Source organism: Chanodichthys erythropterus, chromosome 11 (genome assembly GCF_024489055.1).
Source record: "Chanodichthys erythropterus isolate Z2021 chromosome 11, ASM2448905v1, whole genome shotgun sequence".
Classification (NCBI taxonomy): Eukaryota; Metazoa; Chordata; class Actinopteri; order Cypriniformes; family Xenocyprididae; genus Chanodichthys; species Chanodichthys erythropterus.
Genome location: NC_090231.1, coordinates 56,520,500 through 56,531,662, shown reverse-complemented (window position 1 = coordinate 56,531,662; position 11,163 = coordinate 56,520,500). Strand labels below are relative to the sequence as shown.

Sequence of the window (11,163 nt, the reverse complement as noted above, 5' to 3'; positions counted from 1 at the left end):
ATTACCTGAAGTGTAGCCAAGCATGGCCTCCCATTCCCATTCTGCATTTCACCCATCCAAGTGCACACACACGTGAACACACACCAGTGGACAGCCATTCTTTGCTGCGGCACCAGGGGAGTGATCAGGGGTTCGGTGCCTTGCTCAAGGGCACCTCAAGTTGTGGGTAATGAGAGTGGAAGAAAGCGCTTCCCCACCTACATTTCCTGTCAGTATGCAGACTCAAACTCGCAACCTCCAACTATTAGGCCACAGCTGCCCCCTAACTGCTTTACCTGTTCTCCTTTGCACAACACTTCACAATCAGGTTTGGAAATGCTAAAAACAAGTTTTACTCTAAACACATGCAAAGGTTTTGTAGTTATACAGTACAATCCAAAAGTTTGGAACCACTAAGATTTTTAATGTTTTTAAGAAGTTTCGTCTGCTCACCAAGGCTACATTTATTTAATTAAAAATACAGTAAAAACAGTAATATTGTGAAATATTATTACAATTTAAAATAACTGTTTTCTATTTGAATATATTTCACAAAGTAATTTATTCCTGTGATGCAAAGCTGAATTTTCAGCATCGTTACTCCAGTCTTCAGTGTCACATGATCCTTCAGAAATCATTCTAATATGCTGATCTGCTGCTCAATAAACATTTAATGTGTACAACTGTACAAAATATTTGTGTACTATATTTTTTTTCAGGATTATTTGATGAATAGAAAGTTCAAAAGAACAGTGTTTATCTGAAATCTAATCTTTTGTAACATTATAAATGTCTTTACTGCCACTTTTGATTGATTTAATGCATCCTTGCCGAATAAAAGTATTAATTTCTTTAATATCTTTTCAAAAAATAAAAATAAAAAATCTTACTGACCCCAAACTTTTGAACGGTAGTGTATAATGCTACAGAAGCTTTGTATTTCAGATAAATGCTGTTCGTTTTAACTTTCTATTCATCAAGGAATCCTGGAGAAAAAGTATACAACTGTTTTCAACATTGAAAATAATCATAAATGTTTCTTTAGCAGCAGATCAGCATATTAGAATGATTTCTGAAGGATCATGTGACACTGAAGACTGGAGTAACGATGCTGAAAATTCAGCTTTGATCACAGAAATAAATTACTTTGTGAAATATATTCAAATAGAAAACAGTTATTTTAAATTGTAATAATATTTCACAATATTACTGTTTTTACTGTATTTTTAATTAAATAAATGTAGCCTTGGTGAGCAGACGAAACTTCTTTTAGAAACATTAAAAATCTATAAAAAACTTTTGGACTGTACTGTATGTAGAGAACATAATTTCTAATTCAATGTTTTGAAGCAAAAATAAATATTTGGTGCCTGAATGGTGTACTCTCACATGAAATGAAGATTGTACTCAAAATACTTTTTATTTTAAAAAGTCTGCCCTTTCGTTCATTTAAATCATATACATTCAGATAAAATAATTCATACATGTTATAATACACATATCTATGATACACATTTTTTTTTAATAAGTAAATATGCACAAACACAAAAAATAAATGTTGAGAGATGCATATAGAAATCATCTCTAACAGGATTTGTGGATGTTAGTTGTTTTAGTTTGTGAAACTGACACGTGTGCTCCATTCTGTGATTAAAACAATATCCTTGCCCTTGCGTGTTGTAGGATGTTGAGCGATCTAACATCCAGGTGAGAGAAGTCTTTTTTTGTCCTCAATGAAAAGTGAAATAGTGACAAGATCACTTCTTTGACACGTTGGAATATACAGCTGTGGAATGGGGTTGTGGACCAATGAGACTTTGACATGGGCGAAGCTACCTGAGGCATTGTGACAAAAACAAACGTAACAAAAAAAAAAAAAACTGTCCACACACTGATTATCAAAGTCATGGCTGGTTCGAACACAAACGAGATGGATACAGTATATCGGGTTGTACACATTATAGGTTCTCACAGCGGCCAGGGCAGGTCGCTGAAGTCCACGGGACCTCCCAGGCCTGCGTCCGCCTCCAGCAGACTCATGATGATCGCCATGGCAGCCTCATCATTACTGGGGCTGCTGGAGCCCGGCTCGTCCATGATGTCACCGATACCAATGTGTGAATTGTCACCTACAGATCGGAGACCATACTGTGAACCGTTTCAGAAGCAATACTGACAAATCAATGATCAAGGCATCTTTAAAACTTACTTAAAATAGAGCTGTTAGAGTAAGGATAGCCTATGCTGTCCTGGCCTGACACCATCCCTGCAGAGGGAATGTCTGGAGTTCCACCATTTGAAATCTGAGCAGTTTGGGAAAAATAAAATCAGGAGATGCGTTAACATAACATTCTGTACCTCTTAGGGGTGTGTGATATGAATCATCTACGACAATATATTGTTATTGTTGCATTAACATTGTGTGCATGCTTTCACCGCGTGATGTAACCTAGCATGCCCACACATTTCAATACATTTTGTCTTACATTTCAATAAGAAATAGTTCAGCAGTGTTAGATGAACAACAAGTGTGCTGAGTAGGTAGTTATTTTGAATAAGTAACTTTACAAGTTCTAAAAAATGTTTGTCCTATATAGAATGAACGTGTGAAGTATGAATGTAGTTCTGACATGCTACATCCACCATGTTGTCATTATCATATGACCTTCGGAGTCAGTTGAGTCAGTTCACGTCCATTTACAAATCCTCTCCCGTGGATTCATGGGATAATTAAGTGTCCATCGTATGCACACTTAAGAATTGCCTAATAGTACTATTTAGTAGGGAAAATGCAGTTTTGAATGCAACCAGTGAATTGCTGCCACCTAAATCAGTTTTAGATTCATATTTAAAGTAGCATTTAATAATTATAATAATAATAAAAAATAAAAAAAACTTTAAAATATTAAAGTGGTCATGAAAACATTAGGATCCTTAGGAAGATAATGTTATTTTTAGCCCAGTGAGTGATCCTGTGCTCTTCTCTCCTCATCATCTCACTGACATGACGATGGGCGGAGCCAAAGTTGCAGTGATGAAGTAGGCGGTGATTTTCTTTTGTCATATTATTATGTAATAAAGAGGCACATTCCACAACGAGTCAACGAGTACATATGACCCCTTTAAAGGTGCTAAAGAGGATGTTTTGTTTTATATATTTTTGCAATATTACTTGAAACTGTCTTTACTAACGGATAAAAGACTATTTATTAGGTTCACTGAAAGGAATAATATTAATATACAACATCTGTGCACGAGGTAGGGCCTTAAAAACATCAGCCAATCGCGTAAACGATTGGCCCTCTGGCTTGTCAATCACTGCCGTGACGTTCCTTGTGAGAGACATGCGCTCCAGTAACTTTCCACACTCCACAGGCGCCGCATGCAATGTTTTTTGTCCGGAGACAGGAGTAACAACTGCAGATTATGAGTTACCTGCGGTGAGTCCGACATAATGAATCAACTAACACGACACAGCGAATGCCGGTGGTAAACACTCGTGTTCCGATACGAGTGTTTACTAGTTTTGGGAGGCGTTCCCTCGAAAGGAGGGGGGGGTTGTTCTTACGCATGCGCTCATTTCAAAAACTCACTAACAGTCTTTGGTTTCTCAGTCGACAAAAATATCCTCTTTATCACCTTTAATCATAGCATTATTTACGAAATTGTAATTGCAATGTAAATAAATTTAAATGCTGCTTTAGATGCAGCTTCTGCAGTGCAAAAATGGATTTTGTTGATACTGATTTCATTTGATTGACAGCCTATAGTCTCTTATTATTCTAAATGATTTTATTGATTAAATGTAAAAAATTGGCACAATTTGACAAAACATGATGCATACATCTAATAAGGTTAGAAAAAATTGCCTTTATTAAGGTGGCAATACCTTGATGTTAAAGTTAATTTCTGACAACAAACTACCATATAGAATACGAAAAGCTAGTCCATGACAGGCTTAAACCAGTCAAGGTACCAGCACAGAAACACACACAGCAAAATGTTGTCTAATTACCGTTACTGACAAGATATCTTTTGTTTGATACCTCTATATATGTTCATCAGACACTGAACCTTAAGTGAACCCAAACGTTACCTTCCTGCCCCCAGGGGACGATGTATCAGGAGGGGGTGTGCTGTTGGTGATGTTGAGGGGGCTTGAGCCACAACTAGAGGGGGATGAACCTCTTATCCTGTCAATCATATCAAAGAAAAATAAAACCAAATGCAATATCAACATGAATGTGACTCAAGTGCAGATTATTAGGATTAAATCCATGTAAACTAATCCAATCACCTTTGGATCTCCATCACTTCCTCCGCGATCATGCGTCCGATCTTTCCTGCTCCGGGTCTTGTGCCTCCAGGTATTCCAGGGACAGTCTTCCCTGATCCTGCAGCAGAACATTTGACAAGAGACACCGACTGCCTACGTATATCTGTTACAATCGAAATGCTATGCAATCTTCCAGCATAGTATGCTCCCTTTAGCAAACTTTGGTAGTAGCAAACTATTTCCGTCATATTTATAATATTAATATTATTATATATATATATAGAGAGAGAGAGAGTCACAGGTTCCCAACCTCTGGGTTAGGACATGGTTTAACAGTCACTAATTTATTTGCTGTGTTAGGATGTGAAGAGTAAATTAGATCAGCATACCGTCACCGGCTGTAAGGACACTGTCCATACTCTGGGGGGAGGCAGTGAGCTGAGGATAGTGAGGCTCTGCTCCCTCAAGTGAACTTCCCCTTAAAAACACACAGCCATTCAAGTCAGTAAACCAAACTATCAGAACACTGAGAACATATTTTGTTTGTAGAGATTTTGTTTACTTACGAGACGACTGTATTAGTTGAGACAATGTATTCTACTTCTTTGGTCCAAGGGTTCATGAAACTGAACCAGCGACTTCTTAAAGTTATAAAAGAGCCATCTTTAATCTTGAAATTGTAACAGTTAGTGTTGATCTTCTCTCTCATCTGGAGTACTGCAAACAGAGACAGACGGATCAGAAATCATGACATGAGTTTGGTCATGCTGCAGGAAAAGTATGGAGAGGATCGCTCTATTGTTACCCTGTCTATGGCATTCAGCAAGATGTCCGATGTCATCCTGATGGAAATACTCATAGAAAGACGTGCCCAGCAGCTCTTGAGGTAGATAAGCAAGAATGGCCGTGGCCCTGAAATGAAAAGAGGAATCTTTTACACACAATTACTTTCTTCATTCATCTCAAATCACTTAATATAAAGCCTACGTTTTGTAGATGTTCTGGAGATCAGTTTATAATGACAGCATCAAAGTCATTGTGGACGCATATCGGACTATTCTCTTTCTTACAGTCAACCGCAAGCTCACGATCTGATCCACCTCCATTTTTGAGTTGTAATAGTCACATCGCAACCATTGGATAGAACAAAGTCCCTGACCTACTTTCTTTTTTCTTTTTGAATAAGCCATTTCACTTACATATGTCACTAAATGAATATATAATATTTTGTGATCGCGCAGATGGTGAATGTTGAGACAGAAGAGTCTACTAGGGGGCAATATGCAAAGTTGTGATGTACTGTGCAATAGTAGAAGTATATGAAGCTTGTTTCCGCCACTGAATAAAAAATAAAAAGGTAACAATTCAGACTTTTTTCTTGCAATTTGCGAATTTACATCTTGCAATTTCTTTCTCAGAATTGTGAGATATAAAGTCACAATTGCAAGTTATAAAGTCAAAATTGCATTATATAAAGTTGTGATTGCATATTATAAAGTCACAATTGCGAGATGTAGTCAGAATTGTGAGATATAAAGTCAGAGTTGCGTGTTATAAAGTCAGAATTGAGTGATATAAAGTCAGAATTGAGTGATATAAAGTCAGTATTGTGAGATATAAAGTCAGGATTGTGAGATATAAAGTCAGAATTGAGTGATATAAAGTCAGTACTGCGAGTTATAAAGTCAGAATTGTGAGATATAAAGTCAGAATTGTGAGATACAAAGTCAGGATTGTGAGATATAAAGTCAGGATTGTGAGATATAAAGTCACAATTGCAAGTTATAAAGTCAAAATTGCATTATATAAAGTTGTGATTGCATATTATAAAGTCACAATTGCGAGATGTAGTCAGAATTGTGAGATATAAAGTCAGAGTTGCGTGTTATAAAGTCAGAATTGAGTGATATAAAGTCAGTATTGCGAGTTATAAAGTCAGAATTGTGAGATTTAAAGTCAGAATTGTGAGATACAAAGTCAGGATTGTGAGATATAAAGTCAGAATTGTGAGATATAAAGTCAGGATTGTGAGATATAAAGTCAGAATTGAGTGATATAAAGTCAGTACTGCGAGTTATAAAGTCAGAATTGTGAGATACAAAGTCAGGATTGTGAGATATAAAGTCAGGATTGTGAGATATAAAGTCACAATTGCAAGTTATAAAGTCAAAATTGCATTATATAAAGTTGTGATTGCATATTATAAAGTCACAATTGCGAGATGTAGTCAGAATTGTGAGATATAAAGTCAGAGTTGCGTGTTATAAAGTCAGAATTGAGTGATATAAAGTCAGTATTGCGAGTTATAAAGTCAGAATTGTGAGATTTAAAGTCAGAATTGTGAGATACAAAGTCAGGATTGTGAGATATAAAGTCAGAATTGTGAGATATAAAGTCAGGATTGTGAGATATAAAGTCAGAATTGTGAGATATAAAGTCAGAATTGTGAGATATAAAGTCAGAATTGTGAGATATAAAATCAGAATTGTGAGATATAAAGTCAGAATTGTGTGATACAAAGTCAGAATTGCGAGTTATAAAGTCAGAATTGTGAGATATAAAGTCAGGATTGTGAGATATAAAATCAGAATTGTGTGATATAAAGTCAGAATTGCGTGATATAAAGTCAGGATTGTGAGATATAAAGTCAGAATTGTGAGATATAAAATCAGAATTGTGTGATATAAAGTCAGAATTGCGTGATACAAAGTCAGAATTGCGAGTTATAAAGTCAGAATTGTGAGATATAAAGTCAGAATTGTGAGATACAAAGTCAGAATTGTGAGATATAAAGTCAGAATTGTGTGATACAAAGTCAGAATTGTGAGATATAAAGTCAGAATTGTGTGATACAAAGTCAGGATTGTGAGATATAAAATCAGAATTGTGTGATATAAAGTCAGAATTGTGAGATACAAAGTCAGGATTGTGAGATATAAAGTCAGAATTGTGTGATACAAAGTCAGAATTGCGAGTTATAAAGTCAGAATTGTGAGATATAAAGTCAGAATTGTGTGATACAAAGTCAGAATTGTGAGATATAAAGTCAGAATTGTGTGATACAAAGTCAGAATTGTGTGATATAAAATCAGAATTGTGTGATATAAAGTCAGAATTGTGAGATACAAAGTCAGAATTGTGAGATATAAAGTCAGAATTGTGTGATACAAAGTCAGAATTGTGAGATATAAAGTCAGAATTGTGTGATACAAAGTCAGAATTGCGAGTTATAAAGTCAGAATTGTGAGATATAAAGTCAGAATTGTGAGATATAAAGTCAGGATTGTGAGATATAAAATCAGAATTGTGTGATATAAAGTCAGAATTGTGAGATACAAAGTCAGGATTGCAAGATATAAAATCAGAATTGCGAGATATAAAGTCAGAATTGTGAGATATAAAGTCAGAATTGCGAGTTATAAAGTCAGAATTGTGAGATATAAAGTCAGGATTGTGAGATATAAAATCAGAATTGTGTGATATAAAGTCAGAATTGCGTGATATAAAGTCAGGATTGTGTGATATAAAGTCAGAATTGTGTGATATAAAGTCAGGATTGTGTGATATAAAATCAGAATTTTGAGATATAAAGTCAGGATTGTGAGATATAAAGTCAGAATTGCATGATATAAAGTCAGAATTGTGAGATATAAAGTCAGAATTGTGAGATATAAAGTCAGAATTGCGTGATATAAAGTCAGAGTTGTGAGATATAAAGTCAGAATTGCGTGATATAAAGTCAGAGTTGTGAGATATTAAGTCAGAATTGCGTGATATAAAGTCAGAGTTGTGAGATATAAAGTCAGAATTGCGTGATATAAAGTCAGAGTTGTGAGATATTAAGTTGCAACTGTTCCTGTCACAGAGGCTTCTAGCCAGGCCATGACCTTACCTCCAGCTGGGCCATTTATCCATTTCTATATATGAATATTGACCAGCATTGTGCTCACAAAATCATATAAGCTGACACGCTATCATCAGGATTGGCCATAAGGTCAAACGTCTGTTCCCAAATCAGTTTATCCATCAGTAGACAAAACAAACATCACTCAAACAATAATCACTTTTACCTGATAGTTTGCTTACACTAATGTTATTTAGAATCTGGAAAAGTATACCATGTTATATAAGCCATGCCACATGTTGCAGTGCATTGGTATTGTTTAAGGTTATTTAAGCAAGTTATGTCACATTCAAACAAGTTGCGGTCACATGTTGCTCTTCTAAATGTTGCAGACGAAAGAAAGCAGGCCATCCAAAGCCATTCCTGCCAGCAAGCAAATGAACCAACCCTAAATAACTGCTTTCTAAACAGCTTCTTTATGGATTTTTTTTTTTAAATATTGAAGCTTAGTGTCTCATCCACCGTGGATCTTCAGTTTTGCTTTGTTCTAAGTTATGAGTTTCTGCCCTCACTGCTTGCTATTGGTTGGTGCTGTGAATTTGAGTTTCAAAGTTCATCCAACTTTAACCTGATGCAACATTCACATATATATATATTTTTTTGCCACTGGAAGTCCATCAGGCAAAATTCTTCATTGCACAGATTCAATTTTTTTTTGCACAGAGTGGATTTTTTGGGCAAAATTTCGCTGAGAAACGGTAAATGCGACCGCACCTTTAAACTGCAATTGTATTTCGTGTTTGGGTGCCCAGTAGTCACCACTTGCCTTTGGTCCACAAAGACAAACTTCCCATCAATGGCATGGCGCGAGACATACTCTGTCGGCTTCACCCGGATGTCTCCATTCGTAGGTTGCGGGACAATATGAGGATGTAATCGGCCAATGGCCACTAAGCAGCTGAGATTACAGCCTTCGTTATCAGGCTCATTGTCTTCATCTAAGCCCATCTTAGTTGGCGGCCAGCTCTTCAGATATCCAGTGCTATGGATGGTGCAGAAGCTCTTGCGATCGGCTGCAGGGAAAACAAATCAATAGTTATGATAAGGAATCGTTGTCTTTGAACGTTTAACAATATTCAAAGCACTGTTGTTAAAAATATCAATATTTAGATATGTATCAATACTGAAATATTGATTACAATACTCCTTTTCAGCAGCATCAATACACCGATACCAGCAGCATGTTTTCACTCTCTCTTCTCTCCGAAGGCAAATTGACAGTTAGACACACCCGCGACCCGCCTCCTTCTCACTCACTCGTCTCATTCGTTCCGGTTGAATAGTGTTGGTGTTACAGCCAGGTCCTGAATTTCAGAGTGGGGTTGCGGGTATTGCGCATAACTTTACTCATTCCCGCATGTTTCAAGCTCACACCAAAAGAACACACACCACTGATCTATATAAGTGCACACATAAAGCCGCCTCTCAAACAGCGTGCAAGTACCAAATTAAGTTATTTTTCGTGGCTTATTGCACTTAAACAGTCAAATACACACAAAATGATGTCAAAACGCTGGTCTTGACGAGTATTCAGGTAAACACAGTCTTGTTTTGGAACGGAAATAGTTGAGAAAGAAATGTTGTGTAACAGTATATTGAATTCGTGCATAAGCTCTTAAAGTGACAGCAGCCTAATAAGCCCGCTGCTGTCTGTTAATCAAAGAACAGAAGACAAAGTCACTCTTTGCTCTTGACTGAACAACTTCTGTAACTAATTGTAAGGATTAATCCATATTTAATTTTTACAATGAAGACTATCCAGTGTTATTTTACATCTGATTAAAGGTGTAAATTTTAGTGGTATCTATTGCAAATTGCAACCAACAGCTCAGTCCACCTTTCACTCCTTCCTTTCAAAGCACATAGAGAAGCTACAGTGGCCGACACAGGTCAAAGATGTCATCATCTGAGACAGAAGAAAGTAACCAGTCAAGCAATGAGGCTCTGTAGAGCAGTTTGTCCATTTAGGGCTACTGTTGAATCACGGTGGCGCAAAATAGCGACTTCCATGTAAGGGGACCCGTGGTGAATTTAGATAGAAATGGCTCACTTAAGGTAATAAAAACTTTATACACCACTGAAAACATAGTTATGTATATTATATTATATTGCATTTCAGTCAATAAATACTCTTAAATATTACACACTGGACCTTTAATTATTTAATTTATGTATATTTCTTACCCGAATATTACTATTAGACCCACCTGAAACACTTAAAAGCCATGTTCATTTAATTTGTCTCTTTATTCTATTGAATTTATTTGTGCTATCATTTGCAATTTGTCTATTTGTTCTTATATTATTACAATCTTTTTTTGTAAATTAAGTTCAGAGTTCCAAATAAAACCTTCCTGTGCCTTGTGTAAGCTATTGTATCAAAGTTACCAAAATGATCAAAAATAGATAATAATAAAACGTATATATGGCAGTTTTACCTGTGGTATCAAAAATGGTAATGAATATAGATATTTTTCAAGGTATTGTATCAAAGTTATGACAACACTAATACAAAGTAAATGAAAGAACTGACTTACCATTCTTTTTGGAGCAAGTCGAGGAAAAATCTTTTTCCTCCATTTTGACAAGGGACCTGTTGCACTTCATTCTGCAGAAGAAGGAGCGTCTGGCCCCTGAGCACAATCTGGAGGGACTAGGAGCAATGTCTGTCCTGACTCGCAGCCCAGCTGTGAAAATAATGCACTGTCAGATCATTTTAAAAACTGGTAAAACAAATGAAATGTAAGTAATTAAAGGCTGGGATACACTACAGGAATTTTGTACATATTTGTGTTGGAGTGTCGGAGTTGACAGAAATACCATAAAATCATGTAATGCATGATGGGCACAAGCTTTTTAGCTTCAGACTATGATTCCATCCAGTCAGAGGATATCAAGCACATATGATATTTTGAGCCAATCTCCTCAATCAACGTGACATGTTTTTCCTGAATTTACCGCATTCAGAACAACTTGAATGAGTTTTTCCTCTGTAACCATTTGC

At 36.1% G+C, this 11,163-nt stretch overlaps 1 protein-coding gene across 5 annotated transcripts in view; it reads right to left on the bottom strand.

The window, feature by feature from the left end:
* Positions 1-1,417: 1,417 nt before the first annotated feature.
* Positions 1,418-11,163, bottom strand: part of bmal1b (basic helix-loop-helix ARNT like 1b) — a 30,354-nt gene continuing 20,608 nt past the window's right edge. For all 5 annotated transcript variants that reach the window (XM_067400173.1, XM_067400168.1, XM_067400169.1 and 2 more), the window contains 9 exons: positions 10,697-10,846; positions 8,926-9,172; positions 5,061-5,167; positions 4,822-4,972; positions 4,645-4,733; positions 4,277-4,373; positions 4,076-4,172; positions 2,189-2,282; positions 1,418-2,108 (listed from right to left, as the gene is read on the bottom strand). In XM_067400173.1, coding sequence (XP_067256274.1) covers positions 1,948-2,108; positions 2,189-2,282; positions 4,076-4,172; positions 4,277-4,373; positions 4,645-4,733; positions 4,822-4,972; positions 5,061-5,167; positions 8,926-9,172; positions 10,697-10,846 — 1,193 coding nt within the window. In that variant the 3' untranslated portion in view covers positions 1,418-1,947. The remainder of the gene's footprint in view (positions 2,109-2,188; positions 2,283-4,075; positions 4,173-4,276; positions 4,374-4,644; positions 4,734-4,821; positions 4,973-5,060; positions 5,168-8,925; positions 9,173-10,696; positions 10,847-11,163) is intronic.